Here is a 23,627-nt window from a genome sequence, read left to right as displayed (position 1 = left end):
ATCAAGATGATGAAAAAATTTATTTATTTAAATTTGTGTTTTTTTATTGTAAATTATGACAAGCCACAAAGTTCATGCTTTTTACAAATACGCGTAATATTTTTCACTGGAGTTCCTTATAAGAACTTATTAGAAAAGACAAAAAAAATCTATGACATAAGGAAGAAGACGAAGAAGACTGTTCTAGTTTCATTTCAATCTTTGGACTTGTCACTTAGGAGATTTTCACGAAGTTTTGCCCATTATAAAAAATAATAGCTACAATTTGAATTTATTGTGGTAATTTGTTAGTTAAAAAAACAACGCCATTAAATTATTAAAAAAAATCGTTTCTAATTTAAAAATACAGTGTCATCAATGTAATAATTAATAACTGTTTCACCAATCCGTAGGTAAGAAAAGTCAAGGTTATGTTGTGAATTGTTTTTTTTTACTGTCAGAATAAATGTGTGCGAGCGTAGAATAATATGCTTAACTCAAATGCGTTTCAAAATTTCACCGTTAATTTTTTATCTCATAATATTTATGAACACATGTATTTATTTTGCTATTGCATCATGCAATTTTTGTACAAATCATTTTTACAGATATTTTCTTCTTCTGTGGGTGACACTTAAATGCAACACATATAAATATAGGTACATCATTTGTATTCATCACTGTGGTCACCTTTGAAAATGTTTCCAATTATTGTTATTATTTTTACATTAAAGCGGTCAGTTAGTGCGAGTCATGGTATTATATTTTCAAGCCACATGTTTGAATAATTTGTGCAAATTTAACTTCTATATTTCACCTCCTGATGACATAGACCAGCCGGTTCAGTTGTCTTTATAAAAAGTTATGCCGTTCACAATTTAGATAGGACATCTATTCTCAGTAAATGAAATATTTTCCAGTTTCACATTCCGATTCCTCTCAACAAAACAGTACATTTTACTACTTATGTCTTTTGTTATCAAGTTGTTTTGTTATTGTTTTCTTAAATCATGATTCGTTTAATTACTTACTTTACTATTATTATATTGTCTTATTATTGTGCAATACTACATCATCCACAAATGAACAATACCACTCAAAAGCTAAAATCAATTTGTTAGGAGATACAATGAACAATTATTTTTAAATAGGTATTTTTATGTTATGATAATTCTTGCATTTACGCCATATTCAGCCTGTGAGGTACATCAAATGAAAAATGTATAATCTAACACACAGGTTCTCAAATTTATTTCAACCATCGCCCACACAAAAAAATCTAGTGCCACCCATATTTTTTAACTTACCTTTTTGCATTACCATCTGTTGCATATCTTAAAAACAGTTATTGTAAATATAATTTTTAGGGTGGGACCATTATCCCATTTCTGAGATCAAATAATATTTCAATGAGTAAGTTAGAACAAGTAAGATAATCATGTCAATTCTGTGTTAAATTTCTTTTTAAAATAATTATTTAATTTATCTTTATTTTCATCGCTTTCTTATTTTCAGTTAACCCTATTTAACCTATACCTATTTTACAACTGAATGAATCATGTATTACATTAAATTTATATAATTATACACAAATTTCGACTACCATAACACGGACATGTGTCTAGCGTGGTAGTCGAAAAGCATGTAAAAAACCTGTATCCTAATATATTTTTATGAATAAAGAAAAAAAAAAAAAAAAATTCATCAATGATGATGATAGAAAAGATATAATTCCATTATTATTGTTTTATTTAATTTAAAACTAACTAACAAACTGGTAACCAGTTTTGTTTTAAAAACGTTTTGTTATAAGGAAGTAAAACAAACTATCATTATTATTTAATTCTGCTAGATTCTAATAGATTGTTACAGATAGAATTTTCTTTGCCCCCCTGAAAGCCTACAGCACCCACAAAAAGGTATTATCGCCCAATTTGAGAGAGACTGATCTAATATATTAAGATATGAACAAAAGAGGAATTGTCGATTCACACAAAATATTACATTTTCATTGGGGTGTCGCTGGGTATTGTTTATTCATCACTGCTGTATAGAATTACACCAATTGCGTAGAATAGTTCACTATTTATGTGTATTTCATGTTGCTTTTGTGTGACAACTGCAAACAGATTTTAAATAGATATGATTTATGATTCTCATGACAAAAAGTATTATTGTGATAAATTTTTGGAGTAATGTTAGCTAAAAGATGAAAAACACAACATGTCTCGATACCATAAAAATAAATCACCATGATTTTACAGTGAAATCTCGATTGATCATTCGCCAAATAATCATTTTCCAGTCCAGGGGTGGATCTAAGACTTAAAAGGCAGTCAGCGAATTTATTCATGGCTCTTGGGTGGGGCCAGAGCCAAGGCCGAGACCCTTATGTTAAAGACGGAACTGCAAGGGGGATCTTGAGAGGCCCAACAGGCAGGAACCAGTCAGATTTGCTGAAATGCCCACCGTTAGATCCACACCTGTTCGAGTCCTGAATTAAGTTTATACAAAACTCACAAAAATAGATTGCATCCATTATTCCTCTGCGCATTATTTTACTTTAATCGCTTAAATTTTTTTTTACTATTTATCGATTGCTGCCGGCGGGCGTCTCTGACATTAGATTAGTTTCCACATTCAAACAGTAGTGCGTGCAAGCAGTTATATTTTAACTTTATGAGCGTTTCAACCTTAAAAATGAAACATCCAGTTGAAAAACACGTTGGTGTAGCCAAGCGTTTAGAAATCGAGGCCTTTTTATTTAACACATTTATATTATGTGTGAAATATTTGTTTTTTTTTTAGAATGTTAATTATACATTTAAGTACAAATCTAGTTTTTTTCTGTATTCCCGCATTAATAGTTTATTTTTATATGACCCTTCATAAACGATTGATAGATATCTCAATGTAAATAAAATTGTAAAAAAAAGATTTACTAACTCTGGCAACTAAAGAAATCAATTAAAACCTATAAAAAGATTTTTATCTTGATGATAAATTAGTGATTTAAAAAAGTGCAGCTGCGTAATACATACAGCGATATCTGATTGTAAATGCAATTTATTATGTATGCGATCTGTTGTACAGAATTATTTTTAAATTTTTGCTTTGTCTTGTATTTTTAGGTTTTTGTCAACCCCAAATATCAAGGAACAGTTTTAATTTTGTTTCAGAGTTCTTTAGGAGTTCTGGCAACAATACATTGGAGTCGCCATGTGACAATAATATATAATGGGAGGAACTAGTTTGCCAGACCGAGTTGCCCAGTATTACTATTCTCACGCCTTATTCTGCTCGTCGCACCCTGTTATTTCAATATGTGTGGCCCTGGCTAGTTTTCTTATTTGCTGGTGAGTGGTTAATGCTATATCAACTTGGATTTCTTTATCAGCACTCCAAACACTCATCAAATGGACGATCAGCACCATTTAAAAATTTTGAACTGTCCTCATTAAACGCCGATTCTCCGCCAGTTTTTGATTTTTTTTTTTATTTGTGATCAGTTGCTACAACATCATCGTTATGATTGACAGTTGATCGCACCTTGATTCGTAGCTGAAACGGGTCTAAAATCGCTAATAACAAGGTACCTTGTCTTTGAATGTCAAAGAATCTAAAGATCATCGATTTGGTGGTCATCAAATGTGATGAAATTGAAACACCCTAACATAAACTATGCCTCAGAGCAGACTGTCAGCGCCACGAACCTAAAAGTGCCTGGACCGAGCTATTCGAGAACAATTTGAAGCTGCGGGCTGAGAGGGAAGATATAGAATAAATGCCTACTTCATATTAACATGTCATATCCCATTCCCTGTCTCGTCAAATACCCAAAAATCAAAAGCCATTATATGTGTAAGAAAGGTTTTAGGTGGTACGCCTGCTTTTTGAATGTGTAAGAGCGAGATGACAGATATAAAAGACAATGGATGCATCTGCTCGCCTGTTATATACAGACTTGGTGGTACTCAATAATAGAACGCGTGTGCGGATTGAACGTTTATTAACAATATAGAAGTGATTGTCTACTACTATCTTCTTAGCTGTCGGTTGGGAAAAGAGAGCGAGCAGATGCATCCATCATCTTTTATACATCGATCTGTCATCTCGCTCTTACACATTCAAAAAGCAGGCGTACCACCTAAAACCTTTCTTACATCATGTATAAAATAACAAAATAATTTAAATAGTTCATTTTATACCACTTTGTATACAAATCATTTCGAAAGTTTGTCATACAAGATCAACATATTAATGAACTTAAACAGATATGTTCACCATACCTGGTCTTCTAAGAAATAATTATACAAATGTTATCACTACCTAAACTTGATCAAATATCCTATCGTCTCGCATAATTACTTTTTATTATTACTATGTACTATTGAATTAAATGAGAAAAATTTTCAGCTATCCCCTTTTGTACATTCCTTTACCGGGAAGTACACCGACCAAGATATCACTTCCGTACAATCCGGAATCGATCACTACCAACAATGACACAGATAGCTCATGTTTTGAGAATCATCAAAAAACCGATTCGAACTTCGATTTTGTATTTGGTTAGTATTGTTTATTTTTTAATGTTTATTTTGGAAAATATATACAGTATTCTCTCAGTAATTCGCCGCTCGATTACCCTATAAACAATATAATCCACTGTTATTTTTACATACTGGTTGAAAGCACAAACTTAAACTCTATAATTCTCCGGTCAAATTCAGGAGTCATCCATGTGCTTAGTGTCGAGTGCCAAGCTTTGTACACCGATGAGGCGGCTTGGGTTATCTTACTCTTGCACACTTATTTACTATACCGGCTTCTAGCTTGCTTCACCTGACCGTATTACCATCCTCCAGTATCCAGGGTTCATTATTATTGGTGTTATTGGACATTTCGGATAGTCTTCACGTGCATTCAGCAGCTGTCGCGTGTGTTTCTAGGCGTTTTGTTCTGGCACGTTTTTCGTATGAATAAGTTTACAAAATAGAGTCTTCTCGCATGCGTCAAGATGACACCTTAACTTTAAACCAAAAAATGGAAATTTTATGAAAGATATATCGCTTTGTTTCTTTGTTTTTAACCAAAAGAAATACCTGTTTTGTAATGCACTATAACCTATTCACTAATGGCGCATTAGTGGGAGAGTACCGTATACATATCTAGAAAAATTCAATTTATTTGCTTATTGAGTTCTTCTGGAAGACATGGCACAATAAATTGAATCAAATACTTCAGTCAGGCCATGAAAAGTTAGAATAGCAGAAGAGCATGCATGAGATGTAGCATGAATGTGAATGAAGCGAGAAATGTGTGCCAAGGCAGAATTTTTCCTTCTGCATACCACTCTGGTGATGATTACATAGTAAAAAAATTCTTCAAATAGATTTACAAATAATTAAGTTTTTTTTATTTCCATATCTATAAATAAGTCTGAGGAACGTTCCGTGACTTTTTTTCTTTGCAGTATTAACATTTCTCTTTAAAGTATTAATAAAATTATATTATAATTGAGTTGTGTTTTACGTTTTACGAGTTTTTTTTTAAATTACTATTAATAGAACGGACTCCACAAAGTTATAACATGTTCTGAAATTCGGTTCAGACCTATTGCTAGAAATTTTTTACATATGTAATTGCATTCAACATTCTTTATCTTGTTTATTTATGTAATTTAATGAAAAAATTAATTACTACATATCTCGCTGATTTGCCTGGTCTTTAGTACAAATATTATGAGACATTTTATCATGTGTGAGTAATGCAAAGAAGATATTTTAAAACTAATAATGTGTGAGATTTTTTTGGGTTTTTTTTATAGGTCACCCATCATCTGATGCCATCAAACTCTCTCAGCTAATGAATGAAACATCCAGCTTGCCTTACATTTGGGCTAAAGATGCCCCCCTCCTCTTTGTTCAACAGATAATTTTGAAAACAGGTGTGTTTAAACCTGAAATATTACAATTCAATAGATACTTGCAGAATTGGACTAGCAATCTAAGTTCAAATTTAACGAACCCCACAATAAGTAGTTCATCTCAAAGGTTCAATTATTGACCCTCAAAGTATTAAATAAACTCAACGCATTTTCATGAAAAAATTGTTGTTATTAAATTTGTAGGTTTTGAATTATTGCAAATTGGTTATTGTTTGTAGATTGAACCGCCTCTGAGATGATGTTTTTGAGAATCTTTACCGTAATAATATACACTCAGACTGTAATATTGTAGTTTTTCAACTCTAATTCCAGGTGTTTGGCCATGGCGAGAGGAACTGAAAATGAGCGATGCTTTTCGAGCCCCTCTGCAAGAAGTCTTTAGAATTGTTGATTTGATTAGAAATCATCAACTGCCCAAAACGTATGTCGCATTTACTCTCTCAAATCATCTGCTTTGAATGTTATAGGTATATTATAATCTAGAACAGAGGTCCTTTAACTTTTTGTTCCATAGACCCAGTGCCCATTTTATATTTGTTTTGCGTAGACCCCTTTTTCTCAATTGCTCAGTCACAATTATTTTTGCTAGATAATTTGAATGTTTCGAGATTTTCACTAGAATATTAGTACTGACATTCCTGTGGCTTAAAGGGTTCTTGTGGACCCCCATTTACATCTCTTAGACCAGTGTTCCGCAAAGTGTGCTCCGCGGCACACTGCTGTGCCGTGGCCATTTGTAAGTGTGCCGCGAGTCCCGCGGAGTTTTCGCGCTACAAGTCGACGAGTCTACTGATATCAGTGGTCACGCGCATCTCATCACAAATGTGAGGTACATGGATGGATATGAAATAAAAGAGGAGTTTTTATTTTGTCTGCCACTACCTGGTTATACCACCGGAGAAGAAATATTCAGAGTAACAAACCAGTACTTCAGTGAAAATAATTTGGAATGGCGCAACTGTTTAAGGCGTATTAACCAGCGACCGAGAATTCGAATTTCGTCAAAAGACAGTCTCACGATCGGAAGTTTTTTAGAACGAGACAGAAATACCATATTCATTCCACTGCCAGCCGGACACTCCGCGCGGCGGTCGAAACCTACAGCATGGTTCCGATGAAATAACAATTATTGTGTTTGAATTTTCGGTTGTAGCTTTCTTCCTAATAAGTAGTTACATACATATTTGTAAATTATACGTCGGAGTGCGTAAACATAAATAAATACAAATGTAGTGCGTTGACATAGTAGGTACAAAATAGGTAGGTATTTGAATAAACTTTTTTTTTTAATTTTTCAAATATTTTTATTCACTTGTTTTTTTTTAAATTTTATTTTACATAGGTTTTACAAAAGTGATTAACATTAAGTTTGATTGTAAAAAATCTCTCGTCTTACATATTTATCCGTTTGTAAGATAGGTATTACCAGTAAGTTTTATTTCTAATACTTAAAGTAATTATATCAAAATAACCTTGTTTTCTTTCTTCTAAAACAAGAAGCTCAATTCACAATATGACATTATTAAACTGACAAAAAGTAACACTAAAAATACTAAATATGTTGAATTATACCAATGTAATAGGGAATTGGACAATAGAATAGAAATTATTAACAAAAACATGATTTGAATCGCACATCACGATTCAAAACCGTTATTTTGACGGGAATCATATACGCATAGACTAGAATGCGGCATTGCCTGCTCTTTTGTAGCCAGTTAAATATATTTATATGAGGAAGATTTCGAAACAGAAATTGTACAGCTTAATGTGTAACTAAGAAAATTTTATTACAAATAAGTTTACATGGAAATGGAATTAATCTCCTTCGAAGTACTGTACTTGACTAGAGATATACTTATCCCAATGTTGAATCCATGACTGGAAACATTTTACCACGAGTTACCCGACACCGTGTGTACAAGGTACTGTTACATACGTGTTGCTCGCGCAACGTCGGGTAGTAAATTATGGTTTATGATTATCGCGGTAATTACAGTTGAATCGGTCACCGTAATATACCATGCATTTCCCGACACCATAATAATAATAATAATAATAATTGGATGACTTGTATAGCGCCGTTTTTGTGCAAAATCACCTCAAGGGCACTGAAATCACCTCAAGGGCGCTGGTATACAAGGGTATGGTTTTGTGCGTGTAACTCGCGTAATGCCGGGAATTATTGATATTTTATAATTACCGCGATATTCACGGTTTCAGTCACCGTAATTTCACCACGAGTTTCCCGACACCGTGTACACGTGGTAATGTTGCATGCGCGTAAATCGCGCAACACCGGGTAGTAAATGCTTGTTTATAATTACCGCGGTAATTAGAGTTGAATCGGTCACAGTAATATACTACGCGTTTCCCGACACCATGTATACAAGGGTATGGTTTTGTGCGTGTAACTCGCGTAACGCCGGGAATAATTGCTAGTTTATAAATACCCCGATATTGACGGTTTCGGTCACCATAATATCCATGATTCACAATATATTGTAGGTATTACCTATTTACATAATAAAATAATAATAATATTAATGTAAATTACACATACCGACGGAATTTTAGAGACAATATTTGCTTCAGAATCACAACCATTCGTCGGTAGGTGATTATTTTCCCTGAAAATTAAACAACACAAAATTATCGCTAAATGTTATAAAAAATATATGCGTATTCTGACTGATTCGTTTGAACGACCCTGTAGCATATAGAGTACGTACAATGTACAAGGATAATTAAATATGACTAACCCTTTTTTTTCTGCAAATATTTCTCCCATGTACGTTTTTGATGACGAAATTTTTGTTTTCTTATAAAAATTTTGTCCGATAGTATTTTTCTCCTCATTTTTAAACGAGGAATTTCGTTAAAATGTTATCAAGTAGACTGGCGTGGAATAGACGTCTGCTCGCCGCGCTGTCGCAGCGGGGAATGATAAAATTTCGGCTTGCGCCGAGGTAATCAGAAACAACGAACAAACAATAAACGCGAATCGAAATTAATTACTATTATATACTTTAAGAATATATTTCTTGGTCATAAATTATTTTTAATGTTTCAATAATATCATAGTAAATTATTTTTGTAAAAAGATCTCAACTATACCAATTTGTAAGGTCATAAATAAATAGTCAAATTGAGGGATTTTCGTCACAAAACGCGTCCTCGGATTTATTTATTAGTAATTTTATTTGAAATAAAAACAAAATTCTTATACATATATATGATAGATAATTTATTGATTGTTTATACTGTATTATTATATGATTTGAAATATTTGTTGTATGATACAACTTCGCCTTTGAAAATGCAACAAATCTGCATATCGTCCAACGGTAACACTTTATTATGGTATGAAAATAATATCATTTTCCAAAATTTTACAACTTACTTTACAAGATAAAATAACGATCTTTCGAAATCAATTTGTGTTTTTTTCTAAAAAAGTGTCCATACGTCTAAAAGTGACCTCAAAAATGCCAAATTTCAGGTCAAGTCTACCTATTTCGCCTTAAGCATTTGCACAGACGGAGCAGCAGCTATGACAGGAAAAATTAGGGGATTTATAACCAGGGCTTCTGAAAAAATCCTAATATTAAAAATTTACATTGCTTTTTACACAGAGAGGCACTGATGACGAAGTCTCTGCTTGATGAATTGTTGTCTGTCTTACAAGAAGTCGTCAAAATTGTCAATTACATCAAGTCGCGACCGCTGAACTCTCGTCTGTTTAATGCATTGTGTCAGGAAATGGGAGCAGATCATCAGTCACTTCTGTTTCATACAGAAGTACGATGGCTTTCTCGCGGAAAAGTGCTTTCTCGGATTTACGAGCCGAAAAATGAGACCCAGACATTTCTAGAAACCCAGGGTTCAGACTTTGCTTCTCTATTTAAAAAAGAAGAATGGGTAGCAAAACTTGCATATCTGGCGGACATATTCGCTCAGTTAAATGAGCTGAACAAAAAAATGCAAGGAAGAAATTGTAACATTTTAACGTCTTCGGACAAGATTGAAAGCTTTCGCGCTAAGTTGGTGCTATGGATCAGCCACGCTACCAACGGTAGTAATGAAATCTTTCCAAATGTCATGGCTGCCGATTCAGAAAAAAAGTGCAGGCTTTGATAGTGAAACACTTGGAGCTGTTAGCAGAAAAAATGAACTCATATTTTCCTAATTGTGACCTGCAACCTATGGACTGGGTAAGAAATCCATTTTCGGAAAGCATTTCCCTTGGAAATTTACCAGAAGAATTCATGGAGCTTAAAACTAATCGGACACTAAAATTAAAACTTTCTGAAACAGAGTTAGCACATTTTTGGCTCCACGTAAAAAATGAGTATCCACTGATGTCAAAGCGAGCTATTGCAATTCTATTACCATTTGCCACGACCTATTTATGCGAATTGGGGTTTTCAACTCTCACAACGATAAAGTAAAAAAAAAGAGAACGCCTGAGGACGATCGACGAAGAGATGCGAGCAGCGTTATCAACGATTGTTCCAAATTTTGATCGTCTGTGTTCAGTTAAACAGGCTTACATTTCGCATTAAACATCTTTTCATGTTATATTGATTTTAATAATAAATATTGATAAAATATTGTTTTTGGTAAATTTTGGTTCGGAGTGGCCACGCTTATTACGAATAATTTTTAGAAAAAAACTTTAGATGTGCCGTAATTACTATAAAAGGAAAATTTTTGGCTTGGTGGCGGCGGAAAAAGATGCATTTTAATTATCAATTGCGTAAAATTAAAATTCACTTCTCGAACCGATTCGGTGACAGTTCGCGGTCATTCTGTCACTGTTATGTGATAAATATCAATCATAATTACACAAACCCGGCTAGACAAACCCTGCTTTGCCAAACAAACCATTCAAAACCTGGGATGTTTTTTTAAATTATGATGACATGCAGCTTTCGTAGTTTAACCTCAAAGTTCGCCGTTATTCGTAATACGCCTAGCCAATCCTATTCAAAATTTACCTTGTTTTTTTTTCTTTGGTGTACCGTTAAAATTTCTTGATTAGTTAGGTGTACCGTGAACATAAAAAGTTTGCGGAACACTGTCTTAGACCACAATTTTTTTTTATTGACGTGTACCTCCTGCCGGTCGAGATCGATCCCTGAGGGTCAATATGGACCACTTTGGGAATGACTGATCTAGAACAACCAATCATTATAATATTTTTATATAATCACTAATTAGTTATCTTATTTAACCCTTTGAACCCTATTAGCCCATTAACTTGATTGTTGTTTTAAAGTTTTATTATTGTTCTTTGCCATTTAACATAACATTTTTGTAATTTAACTAAAATGATAACATTATAATAATAAGAATTGGAATGTTATAAGAACCCGTTTGACAATTAATAATGGTTGAGGATACTTAATTTTTCACTAAACCCCATCGCATCTGGCGGCTCAACCGTTCGATGGCTCTTTAAATAGTCAGCCCCTCCAATCGGAGAGCGACCTGCAGTACTCTTTCTCAACCAAGGACACCATTGAGTCGCTGTAAGGGTTAAATAAGAGACATCAGGGGAAGGGAGGGTAAGAAGGACATGTTTGTTTATGAGAATGGAGTGCTAAGGGTTCAAGGGGTTAATAAGAAATGAATAGTATATGTATGTAATAGGAAATAATAAGAATGCAACTCATACAAAACAAAATTAATAAATATATAAATGAATCTGCTAATAATTCATCTGGTATTCCTCAGTGGAACCACCCTGGGGCACGTCTGTTTTCATGTGGAGAATGTAAAGAGGAACACTGCTGCGCACAAGGCGTCGCCTATCCTGCCAGAATACAGTTGTTTGGTATTGTCGCCTGCTAATCTTTGGCAGCAAAACTTGGAAAAATTCTCTCTCGATACAAACATTATAGCAACTGTCTTCAATCATCAGGTATTCATTATGATACATTATTTCTATCATTCGCCTAAGGTTGAGATATTAACAACTATTCAGGTTAAAGTCACCAATCTCAAAAATACAATTTTAACAAAGTAGATTTTAAAGACCTACCTACACACATATTATTATAATGACTTTTGACTGAACTTATCTTTATTATTTCCTAAAGGTCAAGAAGATGCACTAAATTTGTTCATGTATTAAACTTGTATAGTGCATTTTGTGGTATTTCACTTCGATTCAGTACTGAGGAAATCTTATACAGTTGTTGAATTCTTTCATTTTATGGTCAGGTTGAATATTTTTTTAAATTTTATTTTTCATCAAATCGTATGAAATATTTTGTTTTCAGAATTTACAGAAAGGAAAAGTTTCTATGGCAGATATGGTTTTTGGAATGCAGATGAAAGACACTGGTATAAAGAGATATCCTTATAGAGCCCGAACTCGTACAATTCAGTACGCTATTACTTTGGTATTCAGTCAGTTTCATGAAGGGTGAGTAAACACGTTTTTGTTTTAATTAGCCCAAACTATAAATTGTCTCTTTTTTAAATGATTTTTTTTTACTTTTCCGCATTTATTTATATCATTGTGTTTTTCTTCAGGTATATTGAATCTTTAAAACAGAAACTCCTGTCTATTTATCCAATACAACAAAAGCTGAACCTCACTCAAAACTCAATGGAGATAAATTTAATCTATTACCCTGGAGAATTTAATTACTACGAATTTGTTCCTTTATGTATGGCTTTCTTTGGTTTATTTCTTTACATCTATTTCTCGGTGAGGAAAATAGAATTTGTGAAATCTAAACTTGGACTGGCAATATCTGCCGTTGTGTCGGTAGCAGCGAGCCTCGTCATGTCCATTGGATTTTGTTTTTTCTTCGGCTTGACATTGAGTTTTCAAGGAAAAGAAATATTCCCATATCTGGTAATTCTTGTTGGCTTGGAAAATGTCTTTGTGCTAACAAAGAGTGTGATGTCTATTGATTCTAAGCTAGATGTAAAAATACGGCTGGCACAGGGATTAAGCAAAGAGGGCTGGTCAATAACCAAAAACTTACTCACTGAAATAACTATTCTTACAATTAGTTTGTTCACTTTTGTTGCCGTAATCCAACAGTTCAGCATATTCATGATTGTCAGTTTGTTGGCAGACTTTTTATTGCAAATGTTCTTCTTTGTCACCGTTCTGGGGATAGACATAAGGAGGAAAGAAATGTCTCGCGACCAACCTACTTCCTTTGAATTCTACGGAGGATCTGGGAAATATATTCACCATGACTTTGGCACTCAGCAGAAGAAAAAGCCCTATGATTTGTTGAGCAAAAACTCTAATCCAAAAACATCCATTTCAAGATCTAAATCTCATCCTAAACTAAACGGGATGGTAAACAATACATACACAGATGTTGTGGTCAGCAACTTCCAGAATACATCAGCTGAGATCTTAAAGAATGGTGACACAAAGGTGCCGAAGCGTATAAGATTGGTTAATGTTTGGGCTAGAACAAGATTTTTCCAACGAGCTTTTATGATTTGGATGGTGGTATGGATATCCATGATTGTTTATAGTTCGGGTGTTGTGGAAACATTATTTAATGAAACTATGGCAAACCCAAATGATCCCACAAAAACTCAACATTTTACTAATGATGAGATTACAAAGCCGGAAACTAAAACAGAATCCATAAGCACCACCAAAGAGAAAAGTGAAAAGGAACCACCCAGCACATCTAACTTGATAAGCCCGAGTATCTTTAATTTCACACCTTTTTCTTCATCTTCGAACCACCTTGTAAACAGTGTGATGGAAAGTGTTGACTTTAACTCTGAAATCTTGAACAAGACCATGCAATTCTTTTCAATGAAGAATTTGGCATATCCGCATCCTTGGAGACGGCTGTCTGAATTTCATTGGTCGTCGGTTTTATCACAGTACAATATATCAATAAGTGGGCGGTACATAGCGGTCCTGCCCCCTCTACTGATACGGCATCGCGTTACCCCAGAAATGGCTGCGGCAGTTCACAATCCTGCGGAGAAAGACACTTTCCTACCTCCGTCACGATGGAATGCTTTGGCTGCTGCATTAGATCCCTTGGACTTTACAGGTGAGCATGTTCTTTCTAATGTATAAGAAATTCAAATTATTTATCATTTTCTTTAGTTATTTTTAGAAGTTATCGAAATGCAATTTTCAATTATATTTCTGATCACAAAATTTGATTGATTAAAAAATATAATCAAATATTTACACATATGTGTATTAGCATAGTGACAGTACAGTTCTGTATCAGTCCTTCGTTGATAACACAGTGCCTCCTATTCACACATTTCAGTGATTCTATTACTACTTTCAAGCCATCAGGCACGATGTACACATACAATGATGCTATTTTTGTAATTGTCTGTTATTGTATTAGTTGCTATGGCTCTGTTTAAAAATACCGAACTGGCAATCTTAGCAATAGATTAAGAAGAGGAGCAGCATCAAGGAAAACAAGGAAAATGGGTGCATGAAGCATGGCAAAAAAAAGAGAAACAGATGGAGAATTTTAATTAAATTCAAGGTCTAAATGAAATTCACAGATTATTTTTATTCGGAGGCTGGTTCAGTACCATGGCAAGACAATAATATATGATTTATGTAATGTCCACTTATAGATAATTAATCTGAATTATTAAATAGTACAAATACCTACTTACCGTATACAGTGGTACCTCGACATACGAGTTTAATTCGTTCCGCAACCTTGCTCGTATCTTGAATTACTCGTATATCGATGCAGATTTCCCCATACAAAACAATTAGACTACCGTTAATCCGTTCCAACCCCCAAAATGTCACCCCATTTATTTTTGTTAAGTGGTTTTGAATAATAAAAAAGTATTTATAAATGACAGATATTTATTGTACAAAAACAAAAAAGAGAATGTAAATAAATAAATTAGATATCCTTACTGGTCTTTGCCTTTTTCGCTACATTTTTCTCGCTTTCACCTGTAGGCCGTTTAGAAAAAAACATGTCCAAGGAGGTTTGTTTCTTCCTCCCTCTCAGAATGTTCCGGAAATGAGTTAGGCAAGTGTCATTAAAAAGATCAGATGCACGACCTGTTGCAACTTTTTCTGCTAACTGATACACTGGCCGTGGTGGGCGTGGCCGACCTGCTAAACCGAAGACATATCTCGAATTTCGCTCGTAACTCAAAGCAAAAAATCACTCGCTCGCCGGCTCGTATCTCGAAAAACTCCTATGTTGGGGCACTCGTATGTCGAGGTACCACTGTACTTTATTTCTTTGCCTATTTTATTCCCAGACTTTTTGTGTTTGGCCTCTAATTACTTTGCATGTAACGAGTCGTAAAAAGCAATGTTTTCCTCAACCAGTTTAATCAACTGCTTTTCATTTCTCTTCGGAAGCATCCATGATCCGGCAAAAAATATCATTGGCAACGATACTCTTCCGAACTTTCCGATGGTTCAACTGTCACTGAGAGCACTGATACGGACATTTGCAAATGCTTTCGTAGATAATGTACTGACACTGACGCTTTTTCACAGTACCAGTACTTTACCGATATACATAAGTGGACCATTTTTGTTTGTAGTTTTAGAAAATGAGATACATATATTAATGCACTGTCCATCAACACTGTTCTTATATTGATTTCAGATATTGATATAGATGAATCTTTTCAATTCCCGCAATTCCACGAGCAATCAACTTGGGGCAGCTCTCATTTAGAAACTGAACTTCCTTTCTATCCCACTTCACCCATGGAAATCTTTCTGCTTTCAATGTTATGCACCATAAGTTCCCTGGTCATAGCTTATATGATGGTTGTTCTATACAGGTAAAATAATGCAGTAATAAAATATTTAAGGCTCCGTAGTAAGCGTTCAAAGATGGTTTGAAAGGGAGATATGTTAATACGAATGTTAGAGGGAGTGCGCTAATATTAAAAAACGATAATAATTAAGCGAAAATGGTGAAAATATTTAATAAAACACGACTCGTTTGAAATCGAGCAAAAATCTCACATCAAATGCTTTAGTTGCATTTAAAGATACACTGTAAATGTTTTCATGCCTATAAAATATTAAATAACGGAACAAAACGTGTTTTTAATAATTTTCACAGCTTACTTTGAGATGTTTACTATTGAAAGAATTTCATATAATTTAATATAAGAAACTTGTTATAAATCGGCAGAAATTGGATATGCGGGGGCTTAATCGATGCAATTAACACACATATCTGATAATTTGTTAAAAATATTACAGGTGCGTCTGTACTCGGAATTATGCCGAATGGAGAACAAGTTGGACCAAGGATGGTCAAAGACTGTCAAGAAATCCACCATCTTTACAGGTACATAATAATATTTGTTTCATCGCATTAATTTAATTTAACATAATTTCAATACAGTCCATTTTATTTACGTACAATTTGTCACATAAAATTGTAAAATTGTGACGCTCACATTACCAAATAAAATTTTATAAAAAAAATACTTATAAAAAATAATGATATCAATAAAAAATAAAATTTTATAATAGGAGGTGCATCTTAAAAAAATACATGAGAAGGCACATAAAATGTAATTTATTACCTAATTGTAACATCTATTTAGAAAAAGGGCATTTTACTAAAACTAAGTAATATAAATGTATGTAGCTTGTAACACAAAAAAAAACTGTTTTAAACTTTGGCCTTAACTTTTGGCAGTCTTTAGGAAAAACTGGATAGATACGCGATGAGCAAAATCACCGGCCCTCCCAAATACTTCACAACGCGGTTGAATCGGCACTGAACGGTGCATGAGTTGCACCCAGTGGCGGCTTGTGACTTGAGACAACTCACTGAGTGTGATAGGGTGCCATGTTTGAAAAACTTTACATTATTGATGTTGTTTAGTCCAAAATAATTTTTTTGTTTTTTTTTAAATTCGATTTTTATATGAAGATTTTCACGAAATTTAAGTTTGACCGTGCACCCCACGGATTTCCTGAAAATCTTAGTAAAAAAAAACGAATTTTCGAAATAAATAAAAATTATTTTCGGATATAATATCAATAATGCCTTTTTTTTGTAATATTAGAACTCTAGAAAACCCAAATATTACGAGCCGCTACTGGTTGCACCGTGGGAGAGAGTACCTAGTCCCTTGAGGTACAATAGTATAGCTAACATCAAATAATATCAATAATGTTTTATGGAAGCAAAATGCTCACATCGCGCCTTCTCACTAGTTAAAACACACAAATAAATAGGAAGGTTTAATGTTAGATTATCGGTTGCCATCAACTCTTTTATCCCATTCCGTATGTTTTCTATTTCAAATTTATTTATATATATAATAATAATATTTGGATGATTTGTATGGCACCATTTTTGTGCAAAATCACCTCTAGGGTGTTGTACAAATATATGATACTTTTCTATATCTTCTATCTATATTATTACTAACTATAGACTAGTCAAACTATTATCAATTTATGACTAACAGATTGCATCAACCGGTTCGTCGATCACCAATCAAAGTCATATGTACAATGCATTTAATTGATGAACATGATGCTAGAATGTACATATGTTATTGTTATTATATATGTAAACTTTATACAGGCAGATAATATACAGTACCCTACTTACCTGGTAGGTAACTTGAGATTAACACTGTTTGTTGTTTATAAGAGAAATCTAGATATGGTTCGAACGCACAGGACATAATTAGAAAATTGAACTTTCCGATATTTATATTTTTTAAATATTGCGTTATAAACAGTAATACATTTTCAAGATAGTTAGTATTGCTCTTAGGAATATGAAATGTGTCTGGAGATCGAATGACTCTTAATGGACATCTGAAATTAATATTTTGTCATAGGTACGGGCTATCAATAAAATTGTGCATTATCTTATAAAACATTACTAGGTCTCTAATTGCATTCGAATATGCATGTCTTTTTATATACCTATAGAATGTAAATGTCACCTGTGACGACAGGTAACAAGTGACTGTTGGACAAACATGCTTTTTCGAGAAAAAAAAAACAGCGCCATCTGTTGGACTTAAAACCAACATGCACTATTATTTTTCTATCTGCACAGAGAGACCGAGCACGAGGGGTACATCTTGTATTAAATAAGAGGGGCCTCCTGAGGTTACAGACAAAACTAGAGCAGAACCCTTGTACCGTTACAGGTTGTTGAGATAAGAGGCTAACCAACGAAGGAGGTCACCGTGTATACCAATTGCTTTGACTTTCTCAATTAAGATACTTTGTGGAATTTTATCAATGTTATATATATTATAAATATATGCCATGTTGATTTAAAATGATATGAGGTTGTATACAAGGAAAAAAGTTAAAAAAACTATTTTTTCTTAGAGTTTACACATTACATTTAATTTAGAGATTGGTCTATAATTTTCAATGTTATGTTTGTCTCCTTTTTTTAATGGAGGCACAACTTATGAACTTTTCCATTCCTGCGGAAAAATGCCAGAAGACAATGAAGTTCTGAATATTTCACATAGCGTACTAATACTGGGTGTATACCATAAGGCCCACTGCCTTTGGTAGGGTCTAATGATTAAGATATTTATGAACTAATTCAGTGTCTACATTAACATTATTTAGATAAAAAGTTAATCTGTATTAAATGAGTTCAAAACTAAAAAAATTATGTCATTTTTACTACATCAATATATTCAGGACAAGTTTAGCACCACAGACATATGAATATTAATAGACTAGAACCTAAAGGTGAGGGGTAAAACCATCAGTTGCGGGACGCAGAGGGGAAAGCTGACTGTGATTCGTCAATAAATCAATCTGACAGTATATAGGCATCTCGCATTATAATATCACCATTTAGTTCTTAAAAGTAAAATCTGCTTTTGAAAAAATAGACATTTTAACATGGAAGCGCAAATTACTCGCCACGTAATGAACAAGTTTGCGAAGTCCAAATTCGCCAAAGTAAAATTCTTCTATTTTCAGAGTCCAATATTTTGTTGACGTATTTAGTTAACCTTTTGAACGCGTTAATTTGCTCCGTTTTATCTATACCCGTACGCGGTACATATTTTCAAATACCTATGCATGCAATTAAATGTCAAATTATAGCATTCTGGCATGATTTATTGGACCATATAGACAGAACAGATTATTCTCCACAATATGAAAACAAATCCTCGTGTGTCAACACTCTTAGATGTTTATAAAAACAAAAACATAAAATTTCATACAAAGACGTACCGTATCTTTTGAATGTGGTCCCGCCATTCACTCGGCGTCATAAATAAACCACTCTCGGTGTGTGTGTACTTAGGCCACTGTGTTTATAGACACAAGTGGGACACCATGATCACTTATCATTCTTAGTTATGAAAAGTTGTGAATGACAAACTAGTACTAACGCCATCCGTTGAAAAAAATGTAAACAAAAGGACTAAAAGGCGCGAAGAGGCGCACTTGGTTATGGATCTTTTTTTATGAAATACAATTTTATTTTTGAGAAATTCTTGTAGATGTCAGCATCGTGATAGTTCTACAAATGTCCAAGTGAGCAAGAAATGCATTTATGACGAAAGAGAGCGGGAATATCGGCCGTCAAAGTTGCCGTATCAACTGTTGATACAGCCGCGTGTGAGTATAGACTTTTTGCCGTAACAACAGTTGATACGGCCGCGTGCAAAGAGTTAAGACACTTTTATAAATGTTTCATAATTTACTTCCCAGTAAAAACGATTAGCACACTTGAGAATCGCTACATTCGACCAATGTTGGAGGGTTGTCACAACCGCTCTGTTCCTATTAATAATAAAATAATGAAATCTTTAAGAAAATATATAACATTTCACTTTTAAGAAGATAATAGAAATGTAAAACAACTAAAAAAAACAAATGAAATTATATACACACAGCTTTTACCAGCGATTCCTAAGAGTATTTGGAGTAAAAATTTGGACATCATTTAGCCGTCTGATGACACTTTTTCAATTAAAAACAAAAAACATGATTTTCTATCACACATCGCCACTCGGTATAACCTAGCGCATTACGTGATATGCACTCCTTCTCGTTCCAGCAGTACCGTACATACGAAACAAGCGCGTACATAACACGTGGTCCGTTGCGACGTGTGATAGTATGATCCACAGATAATATATGATCGGTGGCGACGTGCGATAGAAAAATATAATATTTTTAATTTTAATAGATGAAAAAATATCATCAGACAGCAAAATGACACATACATTTTTCATTCCAAACATGCTCACTGTATCTACATTTTACTTCAAAAAAATACCAATTTTTCACAATTGATAACCAACCATTTATCCTATATTAAGTGTTGTTTATGAGTTGTGTAAAATTCAAAACTCGTTTAGTAATAACGCCATTAAAGTGGAATAAATTTAAAAATTATTGGTTTATTATACTTTATTTACGACGGAGTTCCAAATGATACTAATATTTTTTTTTTCGAAGCGCAAAAGGCAAAGGCACATCCCTGATTCTTGTGCACGGCTTTGTGTTTCGCGTCCATCGCGTGATAGTACATATATGTTTCTAAAACTGATCCATATTATACGATGTGAATAAGTTTAACCATTTTGCCGTGTTATTTCGTAAAATGAACTTGACCATAGCTTGACGCTAGTTCGCACAAGAATGATGACGTCACATTCTCAAGATTCACGGGAGGCCATACGCGAGCCCAGCCGGCTCCAATGGAACCGGTATGGGGAGTGGGGAATAATACGCTTTTAATCACTTAGGGCAGGTCTACTAATATTCATATGTCTATGTTTAGCACAAAAAATAATTCAGTTGCTGGGGTCAATTCCCATCAAAATAACTTTGGATAAAATCATAAATTATGTATGTGTATTATTTTATTTAATGTTTCTGCCGGAACATGATGTGTAATAATGTAATAAGAATATGCTGTTAATTTTCAGATTGTCATGGAGGCCGTGCCGATAATAGTTGCCGGCCACAACCAAGAGGTGGAGTGCCTCATCACTGACGGGGAGCGAGTGGTCAGCTCGTGTCTGCAGGGGTCCATCAAGGTGTGGGACTTCACCAACGGAGAAATTATCACCAACATCAACAGAAATATGTAACTAATAATAATAATAAGCAATAATTAGTCGCCTGAAATATCAATACAAATTGAAAATATCTCCCGAGTAAAAATAAATGCCGCTAACGGGAATTGAACCCGTACCTTCTGATGTCCGGTCAGGTGCTCTGAAACCACTGAGCTATGTCGGCTTATTTCCAACCCGCCAAATAATTCAATATGTACTAGTACCTCAATGAACAATTACTGCTTATTACATTTTTTCCACCTGTAAACAACCAACTTTATTTTTGTAGGAAAGGCTTTGTTAGTGCTAAATTTCTCACTAGATGGCGTCGAGACATATTATATCTTCATTTATTGGTGAAATATTCTTGTAAATAGACTTGTAAAATATTATTATTTTTTAATGATAAACTAGAATTATAATATAAACTACAATTAGACTAATTATTGCTTATAATTATTTTTTATCCTTTATGCTATGCATAAAACCTTGTCTTAAAAACATAAATTTATCATTAAAAAATAAGAAATATGTAAAGTTTAAATTTTTCATTAAGGGCGCCATGGGTTTTGTGGGTGGTTTGTGCAAATCCTGATTTCTTTAACTTCATTTAACTTGACTACCATAATTTATTATTATTTGGCTAATTTATATAGCGCCGTTTTCGTGAAAAATTACCTCAAAGGCTTTGTATTCACCATGTTCCTATTTATTATGCTTAGGGACCTGACAAATTTTTGACAAAATTAACATCATTTTTGGGAAAAGTGGTGTTATTTTTCAGTAAAAATGGTGACATTAATTTTTGGTAGTTTGCAGAAAAATATCCTGTATTTATTATTATTTTTTTAAATAAGTAGACAGCCTTTTCGAAATTTATGACAATGTAAGCTTGTCAAAACCTTAAACAAATAATTAATTATTTCAGGTTTTTCGAGCTTCAAAATGAAGTTTGCAATAAACTTCAATCAGAAAAAGGCAAGGGCCAATGCTCCAGATTTGATGAAGGTAACACAGTTTTATTATTTAATTTAGCTATTAATGATTAGCATATATATATATATATATATATCTAAATATATAAGAATAGTTTTCAAATATAAGAATTTCTCACATTTGAACCACAATAATTATATTGTAATATCATTAGTTTATAAATGTTTGAAACAAAATAATTTTTGTATTTTAACCTCTCAGACAAAGACTTTTATTTACTATGTGTTCCTTTGCGAACTGTCAAAACGTGATAATTTTTGTGTTATTTACGAGTTTTGCTAAAAGCTTCATAACTCACGTTTTGGGAAACGTAGCCTCATTCTAAAAAATGTTTTAGAAAGATTATGAAATTCACTATCGCATTGTGTTGTAATACGTAAATATTTGCGTTTCTAAATATACATTTTATGAAAACGTCAAAAATATCTAAAAATCGCTTACCATTATTTCAAAGCTGTGAAAAATGTACTTTTTTCTGAGTATCATAAAGAAATAACACTTTATATATTGAAGAAATATAATTAGAAACTATTAGTCACCTCAAAATATTAACCGTCCAAACTAAAATATTTTTAATAAATTATTTAGAAACGCAATAAATTATGAACGAACAAGATGACAGATCCAATCGGCTTAGATAATGCACCTCTACTTTCCATAGATATTCTTGAATACAGACGCGTAGCGTTATTCATTATTGATACTCTGTTTTTTAAATCATGGCAATCCGTATACTAGTGATGGAAATAAATCGATTTTTGTAAAATCTCGCGCGTTTACGTGAAAAGACGTTCTAATGTCTTGACCGCTATTATCATATTTACGTCTTTTGACGTTCTAATGTTCTGAGTGGTTAATGGTTAATTTGTAATATTTGGTTTCAACTTTATTATCAATTGTTTTTTCTCAATAGAAAATTAATTTAATACAAAATGTTTACCCCAACAGCTCTACATCACAGCGAAGATGGCCAAAAGGTATGTTTAAATTAAGAAATATTAATCGAAATTTCATCAAAACTATATATGTACTGCTGTATATACAATATATGTCAAACTTATGTAAAATAATTAAGTTTTTTATTATGACATATTATTATGTATTTAAAGTATAGTGACAAACATTATAAATGTTTTATTTCGAAGTAGCTAGTTTAGTTGCATTCTAATAGTTATGTTATTAACCACAGCTTGTAGACAGTACTGCTGAGTGCATCCTGGCTGGGAGACCAAACAAAATGTGGCAAACGCAATTCAAATTCAAGAAGAGTTCTCTCAACCAAAAGCCGGAAGACCGTCGTCGCTGCTCATCTATAACGGGAAAGGACAAAACCATATACGACTTCGCATTACAACACAGGTACATAATACATCTTTGTTGACATAATTAACTAACTAACACTCCTTGCTTTGTTCACATTCATACATTGCCTCTGACTCTTGACATGGCCCGACTCAAGTATATGTGTCATGTCTCCTTGGGGCTTCTCTTACTTCTATTTACCATTCACATTCGCATCATATTCTCCTTAAACTACTTTCCTCATTCATTCGCTCCACATGACAAACCATCTAAGCATCCTCTTCTTAATCAAACTCATTGAGCAAATTTAAAAGTCTGGGCAAAGCATACATAAATTCATTTCAATAAA

General features: G+C 33.5%; 1 protein-coding gene across 1 annotated transcript in view; it reads left to right on the top strand.

Moving 5' to 3' along the window:
* Positions 1 to 214: 214 nt before the first annotated feature.
* SCAP (SREBP cleavage activating protein) overlaps positions 215 to 23,627 on the top strand; it is a 39,457-nt gene continuing 16,044 nt past the window's right edge. The window contains exons 1-14 of the mRNA XM_089646093.1: positions 215 to 392; positions 3,159 to 3,335; positions 4,396 to 4,547; positions 5,807 to 5,926; positions 6,239 to 6,347; positions 11,666 to 11,852; positions 12,214 to 12,359; positions 12,470 to 13,980; positions 15,544 to 15,724; positions 16,155 to 16,242; positions 20,849 to 21,009; positions 21,909 to 21,988; positions 22,925 to 22,953; positions 23,166 to 23,335. Of these exons, the coding sequence (XP_089502219.1) occupies positions 3,217 to 3,335; positions 4,396 to 4,547; positions 5,807 to 5,926; positions 6,239 to 6,347; positions 11,666 to 11,852; positions 12,214 to 12,359; positions 12,470 to 13,980; positions 15,544 to 15,724; positions 16,155 to 16,242; positions 20,849 to 21,009; positions 21,909 to 21,988; positions 22,925 to 22,953; positions 23,166 to 23,335 (3,053 nt within the window). The 5' untranslated portion in view covers positions 215 to 392; positions 3,159 to 3,216. The remainder of the gene's footprint in view (positions 393 to 3,158; positions 3,336 to 4,395; positions 4,548 to 5,806; positions 5,927 to 6,238; positions 6,348 to 11,665; positions 11,853 to 12,213; positions 12,360 to 12,469; positions 13,981 to 15,543; positions 15,725 to 16,154; positions 16,243 to 20,848; positions 21,010 to 21,908; positions 21,989 to 22,924; positions 22,954 to 23,165; positions 23,336 to 23,627) is intronic.

Source organism: Hesperophylax consimilis, chromosome 23 (genome assembly GCF_061612785.1).
Source record: "Hesperophylax consimilis isolate HC1 chromosome 23, BYU_Hcon_1.0, whole genome shotgun sequence".
In the NCBI taxonomy this organism is placed as follows: Eukaryota; Metazoa; Arthropoda; class Insecta; order Trichoptera; family Limnephilidae; genus Hesperophylax; species Hesperophylax consimilis.
Note: the sequence above shows the minus strand (reverse complement) of the source record. Positions and strands in the feature narration are given on the sequence as shown.